This window comes from Dama dama, chromosome 5 (assembly GCF_033118175.1).
Source record: "Dama dama isolate Ldn47 chromosome 5, ASM3311817v1, whole genome shotgun sequence".
Taxonomy (NCBI): Eukaryota; Metazoa; Chordata; class Mammalia; order Artiodactyla; family Cervidae; genus Dama; species Dama dama.
Window position 1 is genome coordinate 96,469,844 of NC_083685.1, and position 25,170 is coordinate 96,495,013.

General features: G+C 55.3%; 5 protein-coding genes across 9 annotated transcripts; 2 read left to right on the forward strand and 3 right to left on the reverse strand.

Annotated features, from left to right (window-relative positions):
- Positions 1–116: 116 nt before the first annotated feature.
- Positions 117–7,418, reverse strand: ENO3 (enolase 3). 4 transcript variants are annotated; one of them, XM_061143241.1, is made up of 12 exons: positions 6,764–7,418; positions 4,505–4,591; positions 4,139–4,234; positions 3,700–3,758; positions 3,464–3,533; positions 2,913–3,046; positions 1,769–1,991; positions 1,479–1,676; positions 1,091–1,292; positions 564–672; positions 348–406; positions 117–261 (listed from the first exon to the last, which is right to left on the reverse strand). In XM_061143241.1, the coding sequence occupies exons 2-12, from the start codon at positions 4,587–4,589 to the stop codon at positions 192–194; spliced, it is 1,305 nt and encodes a 434-aa protein (XP_060999224.1). In that variant the 5' UTR covers positions 4,590–4,591; positions 6,764–7,418; the 3' UTR covers positions 117–191. The 4 variants fall into 4 exon arrangements, with proteins under 4 accessions (XP_060999224.1, XP_060999221.1, XP_060999225.1 ...); XM_061143238.1 differs by lacking the exon at positions 6,764–7,418 and adding an exon at positions 5,783–6,742; XM_061143242.1 differs by lacking the exon at positions 6,764–7,418 and adding an exon at positions 5,404–5,459.
- A 470-nt stretch (positions 7,419–7,888) lies between these two features.
- Positions 7,889–10,786, forward strand: PFN1 (profilin 1). The gene is made up of 3 exons (XM_061143246.1): positions 7,889–8,182; positions 9,624–9,816; positions 10,437–10,786. The coding sequence occupies exons 1-3, from the start codon at positions 8,051–8,053 to the stop codon at positions 10,532–10,534; spliced, it is 423 nt and encodes a 140-aa protein (XP_060999229.1). The 5' UTR covers positions 7,889–8,050; the 3' UTR covers positions 10,535–10,786.
- A 501-nt stretch (positions 10,787–11,287) lies between these two features.
- On the reverse strand, positions 11,288–15,878 carry RNF167 (ring finger protein 167). Of its 2 annotated transcripts, XM_061143243.1 has the most exons (10): positions 15,689–15,878; positions 15,053–15,552; positions 14,890–14,970; positions 13,573–13,698; positions 13,391–13,478; positions 13,124–13,214; positions 12,802–12,907; positions 12,570–12,663; positions 11,861–11,941; positions 11,288–11,782 (listed from the first exon to the last, which is right to left on the reverse strand). In XM_061143243.1, exons 2-10 carry the CDS (start codon positions 15,134–15,136, stop codon positions 11,484–11,486), a joined length of 1,050 nt encoding a protein of 349 aa, XP_060999226.1. In that variant the 5' UTR covers positions 15,137–15,552; positions 15,689–15,878; the 3' UTR covers positions 11,288–11,483. The 2 variants fall into 2 exon arrangements, with proteins under 2 accessions (XP_060999226.1, XP_060999227.1); XM_061143244.1 differs by lacking the exon at positions 13,573–13,698.
- A 132-nt stretch (positions 15,879–16,010) lies between these two features.
- On the forward strand, positions 16,011–18,928 carry SLC25A11 (solute carrier family 25 member 11). Its single transcript, XM_061143245.1, has 8 exons — positions 16,011–16,231; positions 16,828–16,980; positions 17,068–17,274; positions 17,461–17,551; positions 17,633–17,723; positions 17,809–17,908; positions 18,001–18,052; positions 18,182–18,928. Exons 1-8 carry the CDS (start codon positions 16,137–16,139, stop codon positions 18,335–18,337), a joined length of 945 nt encoding a protein of 314 aa, XP_060999228.1. The 5' UTR covers positions 16,011–16,136; the 3' UTR covers positions 18,338–18,928.
- A 2,125-nt stretch (positions 18,929–21,053) lies between these two features.
- Positions 21,054–22,976, reverse strand: GP1BA (glycoprotein Ib platelet subunit alpha). Its single transcript, XM_061141035.1, has one exon. It carries the CDS (start codon positions 22,974–22,976, stop codon positions 21,054–21,056), a length of 1,923 nt encoding a protein of 640 aa, XP_060997018.1.
- Between the last annotated feature and the right edge of the window lie 2,194 nt (positions 22,977–25,170).

The window sequence follows — 25,170 nt, forward strand, 5'->3', positions numbered from 1 at the left end:
TTCCATGTCCATTCACCCCTCCTGCCCCTACCTCTCCACCTCCTGTCTGATCCAGCTCAGGGACCAGCATCTCCTCTCCCCCTTCCCATAAACAAGCAGGCCACTGCCTTGGTTGGCACCAGTGTTTTATTTCAGAGGGAAGGGCTTGAAGGCCCAGGTCTGTCCTGTGCACTCCTGGGGCCTCCAACCTCTCACTTGGCCTTCGGGTTACGGAATTTGCGTCCAGCAAAGACAGCCTTGTCCCCAAGAGCCTCCTCAATCCTGGAAGGCAGACATGGTCAGGGCTGTGATATTCCAACCCAAAAGCCCTCAGCTCCAGATGCCCAGGCCCACTGTGCCCACAGTACCTCATGAGCTGGTTGTATTTGGCCAGACGCTCTGAGCGGCAGGGGGCACCAGTCTTGATCTGAAGAGAGAAGAATTACAGGAGTTGCAAGAGATTAGAGAGAAGGTATTGCACCTAGCCCCGAGGGAGCAACCTGTGGTGGCATTCAACTCCGGGGCAGGAGGCCAGGGACCCCAAGAAAACTCAAGACACTGGGCAAAGGGGGGCACAGGAGTACCTGTCCTGTGCAGAGCCCCACCACGAGGTCGGCGATGAAGGTGTCCTCGGTCTCTCCGGAGCGGTGGCTCACCATCACCCCCCAGCCGTTAGACTGAGCCAGTTTGCAGCTGGGTGGAGAGGACACTTGATAAGGCCTGGTGGGACTTCCTCAGGGTGAAAGCCAGGGGCTGAGTGGGGCCTTCCCCTTTTATTTTGGGGGGTGGGAGATGTGTGGGGAGGGTAAAGTTCTTGGGGAAAGAGAGAAGGGGAGATACCTGATCTTGAATTTGGATTCCTGAGATGCTGGTGGGAAGAAGCAGAATCTGGGAGATGGGGATGGCAGGGGTGGGGACGGGTTGAGGCAGGGTGACAATGACAAAGTTCCAGGGTCAGGTCAGGAGTTACTCAAAGGTTTGAGGTTGAGAGGGTGGGGTGGGTCAGGAGCCAAGAGAGAGTCAGACCTGGAGTTAGTGGACAAAAGGGTAGATGGAGAGGGTAGAGCTGGGTGGAGGGAGGCCATTATGCCCTGGTCCAGGAGGCACTCACGCCTGGATGGATTCAGTCACTGAGCCAATCTGGTTGACCTTCAGCAGCAGGCAGTTGCAGGCCTTCTTCTCCACAGCCTGAGCAATCCTTTTGGGGTTGGTGACTGTGAGGTCATCCCCCACGATCTGGATGTTGACCCCCGAGAGGAACGAGGTCCAGGTAGCCCAATCATCCTGGTCAAAAGGATCCTCAATGGACACCACTGGTGGGGGAGGGGAGCAGAGTCAGGTTAAAGGTCAGAAGGGCCTCACAAAGGGGTAATGGGTCAGAAAATTGCAGTGGGGCTAAGGATGAGAGGGACTGAGGTGGTGGCAGCGGAGGGGCCGAGGCCGGTGTGTTGGGCAGCTGCTGGGGACTTGGGCAGGAGCACTGGAAGCCCGGGTCTCACCAGGGTAGTTCTTGATGAAGTTCTTGTACAGTTCACCCAGCTTCTCCCCACTGATGTGCCGAGCGGGGTCATCAGGTGACTTGAAGTCGAGATCGTACTTCCCGTTGCGATAGAACTCAGATGCTGCTACATCCATGCCAATCACCACTTTGTCGGGGTAACCAGCTGCCTGGATGGCCGTCTTCAGCAGCTCCAGGGCTGGGAGAGGGCAAGGGAGGACTTGAGGCTCCAGTGCACCCCATCTCCATGGGGACCCCAGGGGCCCTGCCCCCCCAGGTGCTCACACTGACCTTCATTGTTCTCCAGGATGTTGGGTGCAAAGCCGCCCTCATCACCCACATTGGTGGCATCCTTCCCGTACTTGGCTTTGATGACCCCCTTGAGGTGGTGGTAGACCTCAGCCCCGATGCGCATGGCTTCCCTGAAGGAGCTGGCCCCCACAGGCAGGATCATGAACTCCTGCATGGCCAGCTTGTTTCCAGCATGGGAGCCCCCGTTGATCACGTTGAAGGCCTGAGACAGGGAGAGGGTGCTCAGAACTTGGGCCAGTTTCCAGGAATCAAGAAGGGATTGGGGTGGGGAAAGTGAAGTCAACATGGAATCCTGGATCCCCTACTTACTGGCTGGTCTAGGATGAATAATTTTACTCCTCAGAGCCTCTGCCCTCATTTTCATAAAATGGGGATATCACCTGCTTACCTGCAGGATCTTAGGTGGAAAATTAAGAGAAGTTGGATGTACCCTTCTTAGCATGTGCACCTAACACTGACATGGCACTTACTACAGGCCAGGCACTGCTCTAAGTTCTTTACATATATTTTATTGGCTCATTTCATTCTCTAAACCACCCTGTAACTAGCTGCAGTTTATTATCCTTCACTTTACAGATGAGGAAACTGAGGCTCAGAGAGGTTCAATAAACTTGCCAGAAGTCACACAACTAGGTAAGAGACAAAACCAGGATTCGAACCCAGCAGCTTGTCTCCAGAGCTCAGGCTCTTATACAGTCTGCCTAGTAAGTAACAATAAATGGTAACATTATTGTTGTGATTAAAGTCAAAGGGTTTCCATAAATAGCAAATTTGGTTTCATAAGAATTAAAGAAGACACAAAAATAAAATGCCCAGATCTTTGCCATGAAGAAGCTCTCCATCCGATCTGGGGTTGGGGCACAGCAGAATGAAAAACTGGAGTAACTAAGCCTGGGATTGGAATGTGAAGGAGCCAGTTACATCTAGGGAAAGAAGCAGACAGAGGTTGAAGGGAAGGTTTGGATTGTGGGAAAGGGGAGGGCTGGGCGGCAGTAGGAGAGGTTCCATTTCAGCAAACTGTTTCTTGGAAGCTGGGTCTGGAAGGTGGGTTTTCTGGGGGCTGCCCCTGCCCTCCCCCGATGGATGGTGTGCCTGTGGGATGTGGCCGGGTGGCTGCACTCACGGGGACTGGGAGGATCAGCTCTGGGTTCCCCGCGAGATCTGCAATGTGTCGGTAGAGCGGCACCCCCTTCTCAGCTGCTCCAGCCTTACACACGGCCAGGGATACGCCCAGGATGGCATTGGCCCCAAACTTGGCTGGAGGAAGCAAGTATAAACTGTGAGTGCTCCACCCACAGGGTTTAGGGCTGTCTCCCAGAATGTCCCCTCTGGTCACCCCAGAAAGAATCCAGAGCTCCAAACCACTGGGCACTGAGTAAGTTAACAGATGTCTTCCCCATCCCACCGGGCCCCAAGATCCCCCACCCTAGGGAAACTTGTCAACTTCACGTCTGTGTCCACAGACCGGTCCAAGCCTGGCATGGGGCAGGCATCAGGAAATGCCTGGGAGATGAGTACAAATCCCGCCAGTTACACTGTGCCCCAAAATGCGGGATGCAGAAATAATCCTAACCAGACCTTAGGCCACAGTCCTCCCCTGTCCTGCCCTGGCAGTTCACCCCCGCCCCCCACCAGCCCACACAGCCCATTCCCTGTCCCTAGCCCTTCACTCACATTTATTCTCTGTCCCATCCAGCTCAATCATAAATTTGTCAACTTTTTCTTGATCCACCACACTTAGTTTCTGGAAGGGCAAGTTTGAGGAGGGGAGAGCAGAGGTTAGATTTCTCAGGAGTCAGGATGTGAACTAGAGGAAAAAGACATGCAGGTATCGGGGCAGAAGGCTTGGTTGGCCAAGCCTGAGCTTCTGGGGATGAGGCAGTAGGTGAAGGAGTGCGTGTTCTACTTGCCTTTTCCAGCAGCGCGGGGCCAAGGGTCTTGTTGATGTGTTCCACAGCTTTCAGGACCCCTGGAGAGGCCGCAGAGCAGGGGTTCAAGAGACCTATGCAATCAGGTCTCTTCCCGTGGCCCCCAGCTCCTGTAGAACTTTCAGTTCCCCTTTCTCTTCCAATGACCAACCTTTTTGGCACCAGGGACCAATATCATGGAAGACAGTTTTTGCGTGTACCAGGCATGGGGTGGGGGTAAGGGATGGTTTCCATATAGTTTCCAAGTGCATTCTATTTATTGTGCACTTTATTTCTAATCTAATGTTGCCAGTGATCTGACAAGAGGTACCAGTCCATGCCCTGGAGTTTGGGGACCCCTTCTCTACCTTATGCAGACATCACATGCTACATTCTGAAACCCCCCTCACATATGGCTCCTCCAGCCTTGGTCTTTCCTCACCTTTCCCCAGGTAGCGAGATTTATCTCCATCTCTTAGTTCCAGAGCTTCATAGATACCTGTGGAAGCGCCACTGGGCACAGCTGCTCGGAATCGGCCTGGGGTGGGAGGAATTGAAAGATCACAGAGAGTCCCATTTACCTCCAAAGGGCCGAGGGGACAGGGGGCAGTGGAGAGAGACCATGGCTCCTGGCTGTGGGGTGGGGAGGTGGGGTGGGGGCGGAGTCAAGCTGGAAGAGCAAGGCCTGGGGAGAAGTCTGGAGAAGGGGATTCCAGAGAAAAGAGTGGATGTAGCATGCAGCTGGGGGGCAAAGGCAGATGGAGTTGGGGGTCTTCCCAGGTAAACCAATTCAATGGCCCTGGGTTACCCTTGGCCGTGTGCAGGTCCACCTCCACAGTGGGGTTGCCCCTGGAGTCCAGGATTTCCCGGGCAAAGATTTTCTGCATGGCCATGGCTGCAGGGTGAGAGGTGTGAATGAGTATGGACAGCTGATCCCTTAAGGAACCCCAAATCCCTTGCCCTTTAAGAGTCTTCCCCACCCCAAGGAGGCAGGTGCTGGAGCTAAAAATACCCCACAAAAAGGTCACAGACCAAAGTGGCAGGCGCAGCCCCCTCCCCCACTCAGAACAGCTCCTGTTCCACCCTCCCATCCTCAGAATACGGGGCCTCTCTTTTAAAAACTCCACCACTTGCTGAACCCCATCTCCCACAAAGCTGCACTATGCCTTCTCCCTCCACCCCCTGGCCAAATACTCTGTTCTCCATGGCTTCCTAGCCTTCAAAGCCTCTCCTGTTACTCTATGTCACTTTTCCTGATCCTCAGCCTTCTCCAAATCCTTGGGGGCCCCAAATTCCACCACCTGACTCCAACTCTAACTCCCCTTCTCCGTCATCTCTGTCTGCCTCCCTTCACAGTCTCATTTTCCTATCCTTGGGTACCCCCATCCTGTGTGCTCCAATCCCTCCAGGATTCTTAAGCACAAGCTGACATTTCCCCCAGGCCAGCACAGCCCTCATCCTTTACCACCCCTATCCCCTGGGGCTGGAAGATTCACCAGACCTGGGATGTCTTCGCTGGGCTCTGAGTCTAGGTGGCAGCTGGGACAGTGTCAGCTCACCCCCTCTCAGGCCGGGCATTTATCCTGGAGCCACCCTGTGCCCCAGCCAGCCCCGCCTCTCCCCCTCTCCATCCTCCCCCTGAAGCTGGGCTGGCATCCAAGTGCCCACTACAGCCTAAAGCAGAAGCCTTTGGCCCTAGGCACCTACCCCCTTCCCAAAAGGTCAATGACTATCCCCTCCTTTCTCTATTCTCCAATAAAAGTCCTTATTTTTAATTCCATTCCTGGGGAGAAAGAGGAGAGGGGCTTCAGAATGAGGGGGTGGGGGGGTCTCTCCCCTTGTCAGGATTGTATTCCTCTTTTGCAAAGGTTAAAGAGGAACTAGTGCCCTTTAGGAAAGGCCAAGGGTAACCTGAGCCCTACAGGGCTGGGGAGGGGGCCTGGAAGAGGGGCTGCAGGAGTGACATCCACAGCTCACTTGGTGGGCGGGGCACTGTCTCTATCCTCAATGGGAGCTGGGGAGGGGGTTCCGGCCGAAAGCAGAGCTCTAAATTGAACTGCCCACTCAGAAGGCGAGAGGGTCTCACCTCTCAGGGTCCTCATGGCGGCCTCTCTCCGCTCCACCCCATCCTACCCTCTCCCGGCCGGCGAGGGGAGTGGGGGAGGGGGAAGGCAGACGAATTTAGACAGGCCCTAGGAGTTGGCGCGGCGCCCTGCTGATAGCGCTGGGACAGCACTTATCGCCTGCGTGGAAGCTGTCAGTCAGAAGCCCTTTCTCCACCGATCGCGACCACGGGCGCTTTAGGGCGTGATCCCAGCCCATCAATGAATGGTGCTGAATCAAAAGTGACCAAAAAAAAATGAATGGACAGAAGGTGAAGTGCCCTTTTCTGAGTGTCTGACCGCCGGGGGTCAGTCGGGTGGGCCTCTAGCATGGCGGGGAAGTGGGTCTCTGCACTCTGTGATTCTCTCCGTCTCAGCGGGTGCGGCGGGAGTAAGGTCAGCCCTGACTTTGGCTGCAGCCCCGGCCGGGAGCGGAGGGCATGCGGGTTTCGAGCCGGCTGGCCGGCCGGCGGGCGAGGGTCACCGGCTTCTCGGCTCTTCGCCCCGGACTCGTGAGACCTAGTCTGCCGGCGCCGTAGCCGCCGGCGCCGGGTGACTCACCCCCAAGCTCTCTTCCCGAGCTCCCCTCCCCGCCCTGCCCCGCGGTGTGTCTCCCAGCCCCCTCGCCACCCCCCGCCCCTTATCTCTGGCCGCTCCCTCTCGGGAGATTTCCACCCTGGGGTAGGGGGTGCGGTAGGCTAGAGGTCAGGATGGCGGGCGGGGAGCGCCGCCACGTGCCCGCCTGCGGCCCCGCCCGAGCTGGCCAGTGACTCAGCCGCGGTGGCTGTCGAGGAACACCGGTTCGGGGGGCGTCGGGTGCTCCGGGGGTTCCGAGTGGCCGCACCCGCTGCGGAGGACCGGAGGGAAACGAAGCCCCTTCGCGCCCGGGAGGCGCCCCTCCCCCGAGGGACCGGAAGCGGCCAAGCCCCTCAGCGGCCCCGGCGGCCAGCGCGAACTAGAGTCACCTAAGCCGGACTCCGGGTCCTGCCCCACCCGCTTCCCGGTGGACAGCGAGCGAACTCATCGCACACAAGTTCTTAGCCTAAATTTTACTGAAAAAGGAGGGGGGGAAAAAAAAAACCAAAAGGCCAAAGTTGAAGGGACATTCCCCCTCTTGAAAAAGTTGCATCTTGAGAAACCGCTTAGTATTCTTCCGCCTTGGAAAATAGGCCCGCCCGTCTGGCCCCACGGTGCTCAATGACCTCTGCAGACACGGGCCAAGGGGCACAGCCGGTGACCCAAACTGCTGACCGGGGTTCGGGCAGGGCTGGGACATGAAGTGAGGAATGAGGCTGGAGCTGATCCAGTGAGACACAACCCCCTGGAGTCGAGGTGGGCGCCAGTCCGTGCAGCTTGTGCCGCCCGGGCAGATGCTGGGGACAGAAATGTCCCTGGTGGGTGCCTTCGATTCTGAAGACGGCCGGGGGTATTTGGTCAAATTTCCCTTTACTGCCTTATTTCTTGGTTAAATAAAATCAAGAGGGCAGAAGCGGCCAGGCACACGCCACGCCTCGCCTCCGCCCCTTCCGCCCGGCGGGAGACACGTCCCCGGCCTGCCTGCCTTCGCCGAGGGTCCAAATCCGTCCCGCTTGGCGCGGCCCGGCGCGCGCCCGCGAAGCCCGCCGCCTGCCCCAACCGCCCCACGCGCTTTCCCTCCCAGCCCCGGCGCAGGCGCGGGCGCACGCGCCCCGCCGCCGCCCGCCGTTCCAGCCCCCGGCAGAGGTGGGGGAAGGGGGAGTCGTTCGGTTTAACCCTGAGTTACCCGAATCCTCCTTAATTTGCTAAATTTGCAGTTTGCTATTTCTTACTTCTTTCACTTTCCTTCTTCCCTCTGGCTCACTCCCTTTCCCTCCACTAAAGTCTGATAGTTTAGGCGGAGTGGAGCGGGCCCTAACCTTAACTCATCCCCACCCACCCCCATCCTTTTTGCCTCGCTTTCCATCGAACTCTGCAAATTTTGCAATGGGGGAGGGATTTTTTAAATTGTATTTGCAAAGTTCGGTATCTGGGCAGGCGAGGGGAGGGAGAGAGGGAGTGGGGAGCAGGCCCCGCCCCCACCGCCCTTTGCAAATAAAAATCTAGGGGGGTGGGGAGGAGCAGGAAGTGGCGGTGCGAGGGCTGCTGCACAGCTAGCAGAGCCGCGGTCCGGACGGCAGCGCGTGCCCCAAGCTCTTCGTCTTCCCCCGCCCGCCAGCCCGAGCCCAGCCCGCGGCCCCAGCAGCAGCCCCGAGAGCAGCCCCAATAGCAGCGCCATGGCCGGGTGGAACGCCTACATCGACAACCTCATGGCGGACGGGACCTGTCAGGACGCAGCCATCGTGGGCTATAAGGACTCGCCCTCCGTCTGGGCCGCCGTCCCCGGCAAGACCTTCGTCAACATCACGGTACTGAGAGGCCTGCACGGTCCTGGGGACTGGCCCGGCTTGGACCTGAGGGAGGGACTCGGGTGGGGGCGGGCGCGGTCTGCGGAGGGCGGCGGAAGGCCGTGACCCGGTCCTTGCCCTGGAAGTGGCGCGAATGGCGGCTGCACGTGAGCGGGCCCCTCCATGGCCCCCTGAGTCCTCCGTCCCGGGCGGCGGCGCCCAGCCCGCCCGCCGCCCCGCTTTCCGCGACGGGGCGTTACATCCGGGGCACAGGGCGGGGAGGGTGCGCCGCCCGGTGCGGCGGCCCACTTCCGCCTCCTCCAGGGCGGGTTGGGCACGCGCCGTAGTTTCTACCCGGGATTTTGATTGAGAAGGGACTTGGGGACCCCTGGACCCCTAGCTCCACTTCCGGCCGCCAGCTCGCGCCCCTTCCACCATTGTTCCTCTGATGCGGGAGGGAGCCCCAGTCGCATGGCCTGGGTCCCTGGCTCGACCTCCGTGGGTTCCCTGCCCCTCCCAACTCCGATAGAGAGGGCTAGGGCGCCACACGACGCCCCCCTCCCGGCCAGTCGGCACGTCGGACTCAGCATTCCTGTGAGACCAGTCCCGGGTGTCCCCTCGCCCTCCCTTCCCGCCATCCGGCAGGGCCTGGAGCAGGGGAACTTTGTGAGAAGTTCTAGGACAGTATAAGTGAAGGAAGAAGGGATGACTACTGCTGTCCCCATCACCACCTCCCCTGTCCACACTGCCCGGAAGTGGGGAGGGGGAGCGGAAGTTCTAAAGGGGGGGAAGGGGATTTCCGGGCGGGAGGGGACCGGATGTGGGGATTTGGGGTGTAAGGGGGAGGGGAAGATACGTTCCCCGGGGTATCTAGACCCGAGAGCTGGCTTGTCGGGTCTAGCCCCAGGCCCCCTCCAAAAGTTCTTCAACTTTCCCTGAATGCCCCCAGGCATTTGCTTCCGCATCTTAAGAGCATAACTACCTGAACCTAAACTCTAGGTTACTTAGAGACCCAGGCGTCCGGGCCCCTAACAACTCCTGCAGAACCTTTGACCAAATAAGGGCAAAGTTGCTTCTCCTGCTTTGCCCGCCCCCTCCCTTCCCCTCTTCGCTTCTGCTTTTCCTGAAGGAGAGTTCTGAGCATCCAAGGCTCTCCACTCCATTCTCTTAACTGGTTTTTGGCCCCATTTAATTTAATGGGTTTGCTTTCCCGATTAAACGACATCTAAATAGACATCTGAGTCAGAGGACTATGTTGTCCCTTCCTGTTAACATTCTCTAGGTTTCAAGATCATGTTTTTGTGCACTTCCAACAATCCTGAGTTTCTCAAATTTCACGAATGTGTATGAAGCACATAACATACACTTCTCGCTCCAGGGGGTTTGGCTTCCTTGAGAAATGGAGGCAGGTGGGAACTCTGGTGTATTGACTGACTTGCTGGGTGTGTGGTTCCCTTTTCAGCCTGCTGAGGTCGGTATCCTGGTTGGCAAAGACCGGTCAAGTTTTTTCGTGAACGGGCTAACGCTTGGGGGCCAGAAATGTTCTGTGATCCGGGACTCACTGCTGCAGGACGGAGAATTTACCATGGATCTTCGTACCAAGAGCACCGGTGGAGCCCCGACCTTCAATATCACTGTCACCATGACTGCCAAGAGTGAGTTTTTTTACCCTTTCTCTAGCTCCAAAATCCCTAACGTACCTCGTTTTGTTAATCTTTTGGGTTCTTCTGTGTGGATCACTTAGTATGAAAAGGATCAAACCAGGTTTCTACTCCCAGCGTGCTGGATGCTGGGGCACTGAATTGTTCCTCTAGTTCTGTCTCAGTTCCTCACCATATGGTATAAAGAAGTTGAACTGTATTACCTCTTAAGTTCTTTCTTACCTTGAGCATTTTCAGAGGAGAAACTCCCTGTTTTCTTGGAGGAGGTAAAAGGTTCATCATAAGTCAACATTCAGCTCTTGTCTTTTGAGCTCTTTTGTGAAAACCTAAGAGGTGGCCGGCTCATCCACAGCCATTTCTAGCCTGAACACAGGAGTCAACAGTCTGGGAGCCTTTGACCCCTAAATTTTACTGTGCTCCTTTCCAGCCTTTAAGCTTGATTTTCCCCTTTTGAAAAGACCTATTGTTTCAGGGTGACTGACAGCCTGCCTGTGTGTGGGGGGTTGGGAGAGATGAGGTTGGGTTACAGCCCCCAGGGTTAGACAGCTGCTGAACAGCTGGCAGGGGGTGGGGTGGTGACACCTGGGTCCTAGCCTCCTTTCTCTTTCCTCCAGCGCTAGTCCTGCTGATGGGCAAAGAAGGTGTCCACGGCGGTATGATCAACAAGAAATGTTATGAAATGGCTTCTCACCTGCGGCGTTCCCAGTACTGACCTCGTCTGGCCCTCCCCTCACCACTCCCCACTGCTTTTGCACCCCTCTCCTTCCCACACACATACATACACCATTTTTATTTTTTGGGCCATTACCCCACACCCCTTATTGCTGCCAAAACCACATGGGCTGGGGGCCCGGGCTAGATGGACAGACACCCCCTGCCCCCAACCCATACCCCTCCTGTGTGTGGTTGGAAAATTTTTTTGTTTTTTGGGTTTTTTTCTGAATAAAAAAGATTCTACTAACAAGGTGCTGTGTGGTTGTAGCCTGGGTGTCAGGATGGAGGACAGCTCTTGTGACCTGCCTCCTTTATCCTGGCTTGGGGTTAGAAGCAGCAGGAGGGTTGAGGGCACTACAAAGTCTTAAGATTTTGAGCTTCTTGCTTTCATGTCCAGGACTAAACATCTGCTTCAGCCCTGCCTGGCCAGATTGGCCAGGCCTTCCACAATAACATATCCAGCCCTAGGTCCCCAGTGTGCTAGCTGAATTGGTGGATAATGGAATAGAGCCATCCAGACCAGAGAATGGGTCCAGGCCTGCGGGCAAGGCAGGGCCAGTTGAGTCATCCTCATGTGTGGGTGGGGCTCTCCCTCTCTGAGTCACAACAGATGCCTACTGGGGCTGTCCCCAAGACGGCAGGTTAGCCTCTCCTCCCCGCACACCCTTGCCCCTGTATGGCAGAAAGGGGCAGTTCCCCAAAGGATGATACATTTCCCTGTGTGAGAATGATCTCACCCTTCACCACCCACTTAGTCCACAAAAACAATTTTATTAACCCAGTAAGTGAAGACCCTGTCCCTTTGTACCCCCAACCCCTTCAAAAGGATGGAGGTGGATAAGGGGAGAAATCTGGGGTGGAAGTATCTCCTATCCCTCAAAAGTAGAAGACAAGAGAGGAAGAGGGGCTGTGCAAATAGGTCATCAGAGGTGGTGTGGGGGGGAGTATTAAACCAGGATGGCAGCTGAAGAGGTAGAGGGCGAGGGGTCTGTTGAAGACCCAGGAAAGACAAGGGGTGCTGGAGCTAGAGAGCCAAATGAGGAGGGAGGTGTGGGGCTGGAGCCCAGAAGAGGGGTCCGTTCTGAGGCAGGCTGGTCCCTTGGCTCCCCTTCCTCATCACCCTCTTGCCCCTGGGTTTCTTCCTCCTGCTCATCATCCCCAGGACCCCGATGCACAGGCTGCTTGCAGATGGGGCAGGTCTTCCGGGTTTGAGTGAGCCAGGGGTCCACACAGCGGCTGTGATAAGCTGCCAAGAGGAGTGAGGTGAAGCACCTGATGCCTGCTGGGGGCCTGGGGGCATGGGCACAGGAAGTGAGGGCCTCACCGTGAGCACAGGGGAGTACCCTCAGCTTGTCCCCATCCTCATATTCATCCAGGCAGATGGCACACACATCATACTGGTCTCCTAGTGGAAGAAGAAAGTCTTTTTACAGAGCCATTCTGAACCAGGGCCCACAGGAAGTCACTCTGGGAGGCCTGTGCTAAACCTGCAAAAGTTATTTTTTTCTGGTTCTAAAGAGCCAGAGGAAGAGTTAAGACGAGCAGGGTGGAACATGAGGAATCTGGGGTTAGAAGGCACATGCAAAGAGAAGCAGAGGTAAGAAGGGAAGTGGGTTTTCTGGGGGTTGGTGTGAGTGGAGAGATAGTGGGAGGAGAGGAAATGGGGCGGGGCTTCTGTCATAGCCTTATAAGGGCATTGGAGGCTCCAGGCCTGAAGACCCAGCCCCTTCTTACCTGTGTCTTCCTTCTCTGGCAGCATCTTCCCCACTCCTTCCATTTTTCTGCTTTATCCTCTTCTCTTACGAGCACGGTCCTCCATCTTCCCCCCTCCCCCCAACTATTCCATTTAATCATCTTTGCTTTCCACCTCCTGCTCTAAACCTGTCCTGTCCTTTAATGTACGGGTAAAAAAAGGAAAGATAGCATCTCAGACTGACATCTCCCTGCCATCTCTGCCCCTCATCTCCTGGGCTTCAACTCCTTCAGAACCAGGTAAGTGGTGGGAAAGGCCTGCTCTTCTCAACCCTCCTCACCCTTCTGATAGTCATGTGTAGGGATCTGTTTCAGCTGCTCTTTGGTCAGTCGATTTCGCTGGAGTCGTTTCCTATGCTGGATGCAACGAACTATCTGGTGAAAGGGAGTGGATGGATCAGTCTTAGAACAAATCTGGACAATCCAGTACAAACCATCCCTGTCTTGCAACCCCAGAGCCAATCTGGCTTTAAAGGCCTTGACTCTTCCCATTTTGCTCCCTGAGCTACTCACCATCACTGCTCCCATGGCCAAAACCAGCAGTCCCACAATCCCTGTGAAAGGGATGAGGTAATAGCCCAAGGGGAAGCTATTGTCTGGGACCAGAAGCACCCGAGCCCTGGAAAAAGGAAGACCGATATCAGGACAAGAAAGGCAAAAGGACAAAGAAGCAGGACAAAGTAACTGGCTCTGGACAGGGTGTGTGAGGATGGGGGAGAAAGTACCAAGAGGAAGAGTATGATGGGCCTGAGGCTGAATGGTTGGGGCACAGGCTTGGGCTCCAGGTTGGCATGGAAGTGCCGAAGGAAGAGTAGGAAGGAGGGACAGGTCCTACCCCTTCTCGTAGACAAAGAGGGCACGCAGGTACTCGGAGCTCCTCTCCCCAATAAACACAGATGGGATCCAGATCTGCTGCTGGATTTCCTCTGCAGGGATGAGGGCATTACACTGGGAACCCAAGCTGCCACACAAATCCTTTGGTAACCCTGGCATTTGACTCTCTTGCCCCATCCCACCCAAAGCACTGACTTCCCTAAGGCTCCACCCCTCCTGCCATCCTCTCAGTCTAAGCTCTACTGAAAACACAGCTGTCCAGCCTTACCACTATTCCACACCATGTTCAGAAGTTCATTGGAATTCACATTGTGTACCACAGCTGCACCATACCCAGCCTTCTGAGCATTCAAGACCTAGGGAGAAAAGGCAGATAAGAAACAGTCATGGGTGTTGCCACCTTTCGTTCCTGGTGCTCACCCTCCCAGCTCCTGCACCACATTCAGCAACCTTGAGGTCAAAGTTGCAGTCGAATCTTCGAAGCAGTGCAATAAAGACTGACCCGTTGACCGGGGCTGGGGGTGGTGGGGCAATGGGGCTGCAGGCATTGTCTGGGTGAGCCTCCACAAGGAAGCCCTGGGGAAGAGAAGCAAACAACAGTTGGATTTCATCTCCCTAGGTTCTGCTCCCCACAGGTCCCACCATGTACTGGCTCCCACATCCCGCACATCCTCGTCCCTGGGGTTGGTCTGAGCAACCGCACTAAAGTCGGAAATCTACCTCTTAACCTTCTGAAGATGCAACTCTGGGCAAATGACAGCCCTTTACTAGACTCTGCATCATCCCTCTCTTTCCCACATGAGCTAACCTGTACCCCCACTCCTGCCTAATTCTTCGGCCTTCCAGTTCCCCACTGACTGTAATTCGATTCTCCATTCATCCACATCACTTTCTCAAGTTTTTTCACATTCCCTGCTCTAGTACATACTTGTTTAAAAAAGAAAAAAAAAAAAACCAAATGGAGGTATTTGCGCTGAGCCCCCTGTTACCAAACTCAATACTTAATTATAATTTTAGCTTCCCCCAAGAATGGAATCTTAAACCAGTCTATCTGGGGTTACACGGTCAGCATTAGTGAGGTAATCTGCCTGATAGATCCCTTCTGTCCCCTAAAGCAAGGTGATTTTGCCACAAACAAATCTTTGCTGGTGTAACTTCCTTGTCCCACCCCTTTCTGCCTGTAAATCTTTTATTTTGTATAGTTCAGAGATCTATCTGCTGGGTGGAATGCTGCCTGATTCATGGGTCATTAAATAAAAGCCAGTAAGAGCTTTAAAATTTACTCCTGTTGAATTTTATTTCTTAACACCTCCCTTTAATTTTCCAATTACCCATCTTACAAACAATACCGGTCTTTATGGCCCAACTGAGTTCTTGCTATATGGTAGTCTGTGAGAAAGTACTACAAAACTGCTTATCTAATTTAATCCTCCCAATAATCCTGTGATAAGTTCTATTATTTTCCTATTTTACAGTAAAACAAACTAAGGCTCAGAGAGATAGTTAACTTGTCAAGATCATAAGGGCAGTAACTGGCTCTAGAGACCCTACCTGTTATCTTAGTCCACTTCCAGTTTCCCTTCCAAGGCCCAGAGTTCTAGTAGACTTTGTCTTTCACCTCCAGATTCTGGATTCCACCACACTCGACGTGCTCTTGCACTTAGTTCCTAACTTGACACTTTTCCCACTAACAGCTCCAAGAAAGGCTCCTGAACCTCTACCCAGGAGAGAGAATTTAAGGAAACAGGAAAAAGGGAAGAAAATCACCTGAAGTCCCTCCTGGCTCAAAGCAGCCCCAAAGAGAGCTGGGAGGTCTTCAAAGTCCATGCTGGCATTGTGGTCCGAGATCTGCGGACAAGAGTCCGTGTCGGCCCTTTAGTCTGCAACCTCTCCCTTCAGCGCCCTTCCCCCATTGGCCCCTCCGACTCACCGCTCGAATGAGCCCCCGGCTGGGGGCCGCTCCCCACAGCACAGTGACCACAACCACAGGAAGCGGGAAGGCCGCAGGGTGCATGGCAGCGGGAGGAGAGGCGGAGGGGGCCGCGTCCGGGTAAGAGGAACAGAAACGGAGTTCTGCGCCCTCTCTGGCCCTCCTTCAGGATCCCAGGGGTCCAACCACCCCCAGGTCCCACTTCCCACCTACATGGGGGCTCGGGGAAGGACCTCCGACTCGGGGAGTGAGGTACCCAACTAGTCTATTGGAGCTGGGAGGGAGAGACTAAAAATAATCCTTTTCTGGTATAGGAATAAAACCTGGAAAGGGGACAGAGACCAGCACAGGTGACAGAAAAACTTCTGGAAGGGTGGGAGAGCTCAAAGGGGTGGGACTTCCGGCCAGGTGGGCCGTCTTCCCATCCCCTGGAAGAGTTTCCGGCAAAGAAAGTCAGGCCGCTTCCAGCATCGGACGCTCACGACTAAGGACTTCCGGTTCTAAAAGACCGATTAAAAGAAAGGTCAGAGGTGGAGGCAGTGCCTGTGGCGATGAAAGGAGCACCGATGCATCAGATGACTACTTAGTCGTTTCCCCGCTAGTGCCTAGGACCCTGCAACAGCCCGGTTTACAAACCTGTCCTCCTGGCCGCTGCGGTACCTTCAAGTCTCGCGAGAGGCCTCACCACATTTCCCTTCCACCAGCTGACAGCTTCCTGTACGTATCGCGAGAGACCGCCTAATTCTGACTAGCCTAGCTCAGTCCATCTCGCGAGATCTTCAGATACCTTCCTCTCCTTTTTCCCGCGATTCCAATTCGATAAAAAATTGCGCCTTAGCTGGCTTCCAAAATCAGCCACACCCCTTCCCGCACCCATTCTTGAAGCTCCTCCTTCAGCTCCGCCTTACTCCCGGCCGCCTTTGCGCTCGTGCCTGCGCCTGCGCCAACTTCCAGCTAGCGCTGGACCTGAGAGCCGGAGGGGAGTGCGCGCGCGCCCTCGCCCCTGTTGCGCGCGCGGTGTCACCTTGGGCGCGAGCGGGGCCGCGCGCGCACGGGACCGCGAGTCGAGGGCCATTGAGTGGCGATGGCGGCGACGGCGAGTCCCGGGGCTTCTGGGATGGACGGGAAGCCCCGTACCTCCCCTAAGTCCGTCAAGTTCCTGTTTGGGGGCCTGGCCGGGTAAGCTCAGGCCCCAGGGATGGGACAGGAGGAGGAAGGGACGGGTGCAAGGAACCGGGCCCGGTTCTTCTTTGGGTGTGTTGCAGTGAACCGAGCTGACACGGGGTCAGTGCCGTCCCCATCGTATTGCAAGATCCTTGATGGGCTGCCAGGATCTTTTCACCCATCTCAGGGCCCCTCTGGGCTGCATGCACGACCCCCACCAGACCACTTGAGTTTCCCAACCCATTGCTTGACTGCGGGACTGTATGGGGTTTCAGGTCATTGCATGGCTCCTGCTGGACTATATGGGGTCCCAGGTCATGAATGCCCACCTCTCCTTGGATTGGACTGCACGCAGTCCTGGGGTCATTGCTTGACACCCTTGTTGCTGCGTGGAATGCTTTCATTGCATGGTCCCTTCTGGACTGCTGGAATTTTAAGACCAATTGCTCTTGATACAAGTATAGACTCTTGTACACGTGCCCACCAGCTCCTGAACACTTAGTCAATGGCATGGCAGGCCCTACCCTTTGTGACCTCTTGTTGCTGGGCTCCAAGGGACTTTGGCAGATCTGAGACACCTAGCCCTTGATGCTACCCCTGTCTTCCCCCAGGATGGGAGCTACAGTTTTTGTGCAGCCCTTGGACCTGGTGAAGAACCGGATGCAGCTGAGTGGAGAAGGAGCCAAGAAACGAGAGTACAAAACCAGCTTCCATGCCCTCACCAGCATCCTGAGGGCAGAAGGGCTGAGGGGCATTTACACCGGGTACTAGGGCCAAAGGAAGGGGGTAGGTTGTGGGTTGACAGCTCTAGACCTTGGCTTGATGCACTGACCCCTTCACTCCCCCCCCAGGCTCTCAGCTGGCCTGTTGCGCCAGGCCACCTACACTACTACTCGCCTTGGTATCTATACCGTGCTGTTTGAGCGCCTGACTGGGGCTGATGGTACACCCCCTGGCTTTCTGCTGAAGGCCGTGATTGGCATGACCGCAGGTGCAACTGGTGCCTTTGTGGGGACACCAGCTGAGGTGGCTCTTATCCGCATGACTGCTGATGGCCGGTGAGTTCTAGGTCTGAGCCTGCTCCCAGCCCCATTCCCTGGAATCTAGAATGAAAGAAGTGATTTCTTATCCTAGATCTAGGGCACAGCATTCACCTGTTCACAGCATTCTGGCCTCCCTTTCTTTGTGCCTGTGGAGGCAGAGTGGTCTAGCCCGAACTTGGCCTCTCCCTGCCTTCCCACCAGGCTTCCAGTTGACCAGCGTCGTGGCTACAAAAATGTATTTAATGCCCTGTTTCGAATTGTCCAGGAAGAAGGGGTCCCCACACTATGGAGGGTGAGTAGAGGTACTGGAGACTTGGGGGACCTGGGGTCCAGTCTTGGGCATTTCTGACTCCCCCTCCACCCCTCACCCCAGGGCTGTATCCCTACCATGGCTCGGGCTGTCGTCGTCAATGCCGCCCAGCTTGCCTCCTACTCCCAGTCCAAGCAGTTTTTACTGGACTCAGGTGAGACCCAGAGCTGAGCCCTCAGCTCCCAGCTAGCCTGGACCAGCTTCAAGCTGACTGCCACCCCCTGCTCCACCTCCCCCAGGCTACTTCTCTGACAACATCCTGTGCCACTTCTGTGCCAGCATGATCAGTGGCCTGGTCACCACTGCTGCCTCCATGCCCGTGGACATTGTCAAGACCCGGTGAGTATCTGGACAATCTGGATGGACTTGGGCCTGGAGAGGGACGGGAAAGGCCCTCTTATGTCCTCATGCCCCTACCTCCTGTCCTTCAGGATCCAGAACATGCGGATGATTGACGGGAAGCCAGAATACAAGAATGGGCTGGTGAGGAACCAGAGCCTGGGGCTTGAGCTGCATGGGGGGAAGGGGGAAGAAGGCGGGTAGCTGGCTAAGAGGAAGAGGACCCCAGAGGCCAGGTCCTAGCCTCAGTGCCCTGCCTGCCTTCCTGTCTAGGATGTGCTGGTGAAGGTCGTCCGCTACGAGGGCTTCTTCAGCCTGTGGAAAGGCTTTACACCATACTATGCCCGCCTGGGCCCCCACACTGTCCTCACTTTCATCTTCTTGGAGCAGATGAACAAGGCCTACAAGCGTCTCTTCCTCAGTGGCTGAGGCGGGTGAGGGGCCTGGAGTCGCTGCGCCGGGGCTCCGTCTCACCCCCTGCTCCTACAGTCAGTGTGCCCCCCAACTCTGGGGGCCTGGACTCTGCTACCCTGGGCCCCTCTATTTATTTTCCCAATGCAGTGTGGTTCCCTGCTCTACGGTTAAAGACTTTGGTCTGTCCTGTCCAGCTCCAGCTTGCCCTCCTTGCCCTGATCAGCAGCATCTCTCTGTCCCTGGCTATACCTTGGGGGGACCTTGGAAGCTCACTGGGGATTTCTGGGGCCTCCTTGGATATTAGTTTCAGGGCACATAGGACAGCAGAAGCCCCTCCTTTCTCAGTGGGGAAACCAAGGCAGGGCTGAAGGGACAGGAGAGAGCAGAAGCCATCAAGATGATCAAAGGTCTGCAGTAGGAGGACGTGGCCCTTCCTCCCTCCACCTCACTGAGGACATAATCAATAAATTGGATTGCTGGTACCACCCCCAAATCTGGAGAGTTGTGGGCACAGGAGGGGGAGGACACCGGGCAAATGAGCAGATGCTCCTGGAGAATAGGAACTGGAGTTTGTAAGAAAAATTATTAAAGAAAGAGCACTCACGGTTTTTATACAAGTGTTATATAAATCAGTCATATTGTAGCAGGTGACGTATGAGAAAAACCCAAACTCTAGGCTTCCCAGCCGCTCCCCCAAGAACTCGGCAGACGCCCAGGTTGTCTCATGTAATCCCCAGGAAAAGCCTTAGAGATCTGGTGACTGCTTCTGCAGCCTGAAGAGGGAGGGATTACAGCCTGAGAGGAGAAGGCTGACCTTCGAGGTGGGAGGGAAGGTGGGGGCAGGGCATGGAGTGGACACATAGTCAGGCCCCCAGAGCCTGGAGGCTTAGGAAGGGGAAGATGTTTGCTGGAGACTTGATCTGGGCCACAGGCTGGGGAGGATGATTGCCTTCTTTGTTTCTTTAGATGTGGGCTACCAGGCCCTGCTCAAGAAGCTTAGAAACCTCTTGGGACATAAAAGGACATAGGAAGGTCAGTTGGAAGAAGAGCCTGGTGCTTGAGGCCTGAAGGCTTCTCCGGAGCCAGGCCAGGGGACAGGCAGGCAGCAGCTGGGAGCTGTCCCATTGGCAGAACCCATCAGTAGAAGCAGAAGTCGAGCTCAACAGCCTGGCGGTGCAGCCTGGCCCTCCCACCTGTGCCTCTTGTCTTACCGCTCCGCACACATGCTGGCCTGGGCCACAGGAGCTGCTTAGGGACACTTGAAGCCTGGATCTTGTCCTTAATGAGTTCCAAGTCCAGAGGGGAGAGTGACACAAGGAAACAGAGTCACCAGCAGACCATTGCAGGGTGACAAGCACCCAGGCCGGTCTGGGCCAGGAGAGACTGCACAGTAACCGACTGGTCAGGGAAGCGGGGTGGGGAAACACTCCTGGCCCTCTGAGAGCAAAGGCTTAGAGAAACTCTGAGGAGCTGGGAATCTCTGCTGAGTCTTAATAGCTGGAGCACTGGCAGTGAAGTGTTTGCTGGGAGAGGGGAAGCCGGATCGTTAGGTGGGTTGGTGCACAGAAGTCATCGGTGGCCAAGCTCAAGAGCTGTATTCTATCATGGGAAGAGTTCAAAGCAAGAAAAGAAAAGTCAGGGTTTCACATTAGGAAGATTCTCCCTGCACCACCCGGAGGAGGAGGGGGTCTCCCTGGAGCCAGAAATGCGTAGCCCTCACTCTCATTCTCTGGACCCCAAGTCTAGGCTTGGGCTAGAGGCAGGAGAGAAAGTCTACCCAACATGCTAAGGGGAATGGCGGAGCCCATGGCACCAGGGGAAGAGAAGTGGGTTCCATTTGCCTGCCTCCTGGCTTGACAGCAGGAAACCTAAGAGCAATTCAGTAAAACCCACCAAGATGTTGCACACTGCCAGGCCCTCCCCTCCCCTGCCCTGCCACCCTGGGCAGAGCAGGAGAGCTGTGTTTCTGGTGCCCCCCGGTGCCAGGAAGCACCCACCTGGCCTAGTACTGCGGGCTGCAGGCAGATACGCTCAGTAGCATCCCTGAGCTCCCGGGAAACTTCTCATTCTTGACTTGGAACTTGCTCGCGGTGGCCTGGTTGTTGGTGACCCCTGGAGGAGAGAAGGAAGGCACCCCAGGCCGGGGAGGTGCAGGTCAGGACCAGAGCTTCTGAGCAGTGCAACTAGGGTGGGGCAGCTAGGGCCTTGGGAATGCTGGGGAAGGCACCCCAGCCTTGTTTCCCTCTCCCAAAGAAACAAAATTTCATTTTAAAATTATGTTTATTGTACAAATAACATTACGATGGTGGAAAACTAGAAAATGCTAAACAGAGGAAAAGAACAGAAAACCACCCCTATTTATACCATCCAGAGACACTCAGGGCCCACATGTTGACACATCTCTTTCCAAGTTTTCCTCAACAGATACACTTGGGAACCACCTTTACAATGTTATTTGCTCTTTCCTAAAACTTCCCCAAAGTGATAGTAATAACCTAGTGGTCTGGGAACCCCACCATCCATGCAGCATAGGGAGCTCTGTTCGGTGACCTCCCCTCCCTCAGCTCCTCCTTGATTTGCTGGGTCTGGGACTGCGTGCAGGGGAGACTCCTGATAAAGGCACAGTAATGAAGACCTCTTTGACCCTGTGCTCCGTACCCACCCGCCCCCTATTGGGCCCCAATAGGAGAGTCTATCAGACTCTGTCTCGGGGTCCCCAAACCACCCACCCTCAGAGGCTGTGGCCAGAGTACCTAACACCCACTGTCCCCAGCAGATCCCCACCACGACCCAGGCTCAGGGCTGAAGGCCGCCGACCCGCCTGCAGAGGCCCCATGCGGCCATTAGGCCGTACCCACAGGAAAAGGCTAGAGCGGAAAGTGGGAAGTAAGCCTTGGAAGAAAAGCAACCAGGCCCGGTGCACCGTCACCTGCTTTCCCCTCTGCAGTTCCAGGTGCGCCGTGTGGGTGGCTGTGGCCAGGGCCCATGGCTTCACCTGCTGGACCCAGCACAGCAGCAGGATGAGGATCACAGAGGCAACCAGGAGCCAGAGGAGACCCAAGATATAGAAGCCCAGGAACAGACAGCAAGAGTCAGAGCTGAGAACAGGGTTGTTTCTGGAATTAGCCAATCCCTGGGCCTTCCAGAGGTTGTCAGTTTCAGAGGTGATGGTTATGGTGGATTCTAAGATAGTGGGGAGTGAAATGGATTCTGTGGAGGTTAAGAATATGGTTGGTTGTAAAGTCTCACTTACGTGTTCTGGGGTGGTCGGGGTAGTGGGCTCCGGGGTGGTCGGGGTTGTGGGCTCCGGGGTGGTCGGGGTTGTGGGCTCCGGGGTGGTCGGGGTTGTAGGCTCCGGGGTGGTCGGGGTAGTGGGCTCCGGGGTGGTCGGGGTTGTGGGCTCCGGGGTGGTCGGGGTAGTGGGCTCCGGGGTGGTCGGGGTTGTGGGCTCCGGGGTGGTCGGGGTAGTGGGCTCCGGGGTGGTCGGGATTGTGGGCTCCGGGGTGGTCGGGATTGTGGGTTCTGGGGTGGTCGGGGTTGTGGATTCTGGGGTGGTTGGAGTTGTGAGGGGCTCAGTAGTGGGTTTTAGAGTTTTGGAGGAGGTGATGGAATCTATAGTAATTGGGATCATGGTCAGGTTCTTAGCTGGAGGCAAGGAGGACACTTGACTGCCTGGCGAAGTAGGCAGTGCTGAATAGAGCAGGTCCCAGTGCATGGTGTGGTTAGAGAGGCTGATCACAGTGCTCCTGACAGGCACCTTGTGTTCCTCTTCGTATTCATCGTAGTCCAGGTAGTCCCTGTCACCAGGGATGGAGCAGCCATCCCCCGAGAAGCGGTAGACATACGTGCCATTCATATCGGCACATTGAACGCTCTTCACATTGGGGGTCATGGCCTTAATGTCCACATTTTCCTCCCATACGTACACGTTGCTGGGGTTGTCTTGCAGCCAGCGGCTGAAATAGAGGATCCCGCAGTCGCAGGACCAGGAGTTGTTATGGAAAAAAGCATAAGGCAGGAGGAGCATCCCAAAGAAGTCCGTTGGTATCGTGCGCAGCCTGTTGTTTTGGAGATAGAGGGTGTCAAGTTCCTCCAACCCTTTTAGAAGCTCATGGGGCAGCTCTTGCAAGTCGTTTTCAGCCAGGTTGAGCTTCTTCAGGCGGGGCGTGGGTACCAGGAGCCCAGGGGGCAGAGTCCTCAGCTGGTTTCCACGCAGATAGAGCTCATGGAGGTGGCTCAGGCCATGCAGAGCATCAGAAGACAGCGAGGTCAGCTTGTTGAAGGACACATCCAGGATGGAGAGAGCTGGCAGTGCCCATCCCAGCTGGGGCAGGCTCCTCAGCTCATTGTGCGCTAGACTCAGGACCTCCAGCCGCGGCAGTTTCGCGTCTGTCTGCAGGCTGGTCAGCTGGCTCTTACCCAGGAACAGCTCAGTGAGGTGGGGCAGATCCACCACGGATTCCATGGAGAAAGTGCCCAGGGGGTTCTCACCCAGGTGGAGGATGGCGGTGTTGACCTGCAGGTTTGGAGGCGGTGCCTTCAGCCCCTTATTTTCACAGTTCACTTCTATCTGGCTGTCCTTGTGGCCAACTTCACAGATGGGGGCGGAGTGTGAAGGGCTTGGCAGCAGGAGCAGCAAGAGGAGGAGGGGCATGGTGACCTGTGGGCAAGGGAGGCTTGAGTGGGCACCCCTCGGGCCCCCAGCAGTATGCCTCCGGGCCCTGGCCCCCACTACAGCGTCTAGGATTATTCCAGAAACTCAGCTCCCACACCTCTCTCCCTCCATTCCCCTCTCCTCCCCTTCTCCAGCAAAGCCTGAACTACTAGCTCCAGCCCTTGGCTGTTATCCCTCCCTCAGGCCCTGGCCTCCCCGAGCCCTGGCCCCAGCTCACAGACCGGCAGAAGAACCTCCAGAGACACAGAGCTTCTTCCAGGGTGTAACTTGGTCCTTCTGTCTTCCAGCTCCAGGGAGGCCCTGGTTAGGAGCAGGAAGGGGGTAGGGATGGGGAGGAAATGGCAGCCTGATATGGGCTCCCGGGACCCGGGAACAGCCTCCATCCTGGACACAGGCCCTTATCACATCCTTCCACAACTTGCCTGAGCCCTCCTTTTGGCTCTGTTCTCGCCTGCTCTCCTTCTACCTTGGGGAGATTGGGGGTGGACTCCAACCACCACTCGCTTCCAGGCTTTAAAAACCTCTCCAGCTGCCCCCCTCATTTCCCCTTCACAGCTGCATTCTTAGAATTGCCTACTTTTCACCCTGGCCTTCCTCTCCCTCCTCACCCTCCTCTAGGCTATTTCCCACCTACCCCCTATTCCGTGGACTCAGTTCCTGCTATGTGCCTCTGACCCTCTCCATCTACCCGACACTCCTTCCTCCACACCATCTTGTTTTCCGCAGCCTGCTCACCTGTGGCCACTCCCACCTTGGGACAGTCATTTTTTTCTTTTTTAGAGGTTTTTTTTTTTTAATTTATTTTTAATTGAATTAGAATTGATTGACAAGGTTGTGTTGTTCTGCTGTTACCGCCAAGAGACTCAGTTATACACATACATACATTCTTATTTATATTCTTTTCTATTATGGTTTATCCCAAGATATTGAATATAGTTCCCTGTGCTATACAGCAGGACCTTGTTGTTTATCCAGTGGTAATTTTTTCTTGGTTTTCTTCCTGCCTCTCTAGCTGACCTTTTTCAAATCTTCTTTATAGATTCCCCTTCTTCTGTCCTTCATGAGAGATTAACCTGCCCCCAGAGTTCGGTCACTGGCCTTCTCTGATGCTACACAAACCCCCGAGCTTCTCCTCATCCATTCCCTTCCCTCTAGCACGACTTGTACCCCCAGTAACTCTCAAGTCTTCATCTCTAGCCCAGACCCCTCTCCTGAGACCCAAACACATATGTCCCACCGCCTTTTGAATTTCTTGGCTGTCCCACAGGCCCTGAAGCAATATGTTCAAAAACTAAGTTCATCACCTCTCTCTAAATAGCCTGTCTTCCTGTGTTGTCCAACCTGGTGAATTGTTTTGTCATCCACTCATTTATCTAGCCCTCCAACCAGTACAAGCAAAATCCCTGAGAGTCATCCTTAGCTCCACCCCCTATTTAACCTGCCACCAAGTCCCACTAGTTTTACCTCCCAATGCCCCTCAACCCCCTTCTTTCCACCCTCACTGCCACCATCTTCGTCCAGGGTGCCATGTTCTCTCCACTGTGTCTCTGTGACAGCCTCTCCACTGCTCTCCCCGTTTCCTGACTCCCTCCTTTTCCCCAGAAATGCAGATTTGCTCCTATCCTTCCACTGCTTGAAACTCACCAATGGCTCCTTACAACCCTCAGGAGGGAGTCTGAGATCCCTAACAGGCCTACAGAGTCTTGTAAGATCTGACCCTTGCCCACCTGTCAAGCCCCTATCTCTTCCTTCCTTCCTTCCTTCCTTCCTTTCTTTCACCGCACTGGATCTTAGATGTGGCATGAGAACTCTTAGTTGCAGCATGTGGGATCTAGTTCACTGACCAGGGATCAAAACCTGGGCCCCCAGCATTGGGAACTTCGAGTCCTAGTGTCTGAACCACCAGGGAAGTCCCTAATCCCATCTCTTAACGCTCCACCCTTGACTCTAGGTTACTCTCTTTCTTGTGCCTTCTTTTCTCCCTTTATCCCCTTCTGCCTAACTTACTTATCTGGGGAGTTCCAACCGAGAATTTCTTCCTCTGAAAAGCCTTTTAGGATTTCCCAAGACCCAGTTGGATGCCTGTTTCAGATAGATGTCATATCTGTTGGTCCACGGCCCGTTCCATGATGAAAATGTCCCATTGACTGTCCCCTAGAAGGGGTACCCTATG

Coding starts and splice junctions, on each gene's coding strand:
- PFN1 (XM_061143246.1), top strand. CDS start 8,051: ATGGCCGGGTGGAACGCCTACATCGACAACCTCATGGCGGACGGGACC. Junction 8,183..9,623: donor AGACCTTCGTCAACATCACG/GTACTGAGAGGC, acceptor TTCCCTTTTCAG/CCTGCTGAGGTCGGTATCCT. Junction 9,817..10,436: donor TGTCACCATGACTGCCAAGA/GTGAGTTTTTTT, acceptor TCTTTCCTCCAG/CGCTAGTCCTGCTGATGGGC.
- GP1BA (XM_061141035.1), bottom strand. CDS start 22,976: ATGCCCCTCCTCCTCTTGCTGCTCCTGCTGCCAAGCCCTTCACACTCC.
- ENO3 (XM_061143238.1), bottom strand. Junction 4,235..4,504: donor GGACCTGCACACGGCCAAGG/GTAACCCAGGGC, acceptor CTCCCACCCCAG/GCCGATTCCGAGCAGCTGTG. Junction 3,759..4,138: donor ATCTCGCTACCTGGGGAAAG/GTGAGGAAAGAC, acceptor CGGCCTCTCCAG/GGGTCCTGAAAGCTGTGGAA.
- RNF167 (XM_061143243.1), bottom strand. CDS start 15,136: ATGCACCCTGCGGCCTTCCCGCTTCCTGTGGTTGTGGTCACTGTGCTG. Junction 13,699..14,889: donor TGAGCCAGGAGGGACTTCAG/GTGATTTTCTTC, acceptor TCTCTTCCCCAG/GGCTTCCTTGTGGAGGCTCA. Junction 13,479..13,572: donor ACTGCAACTTTGACCTCAAG/GTTGCTGAATGT, acceptor TTTTCTCCCTAG/GTCTTGAATGCTCAGAAGGC.
- SLC25A11 (XM_061143245.1), top strand. CDS start 16,137: ATGGCGGCGACGGCGAGTCCCGGGGCTTCTGGGATGGACGGGAAGCCC. Junction 17,552..17,632: donor GGGTCCCCACACTATGGAGG/GTGAGTAGAGGT, acceptor CCCTCACCCCAG/GGCTGTATCCCTACCATGGC. Junction 17,724..17,808: donor GCAGTTTTTACTGGACTCAG/GTGAGACCCAGA, acceptor CACCTCCCCCAG/GCTACTTCTCTGACAACATC.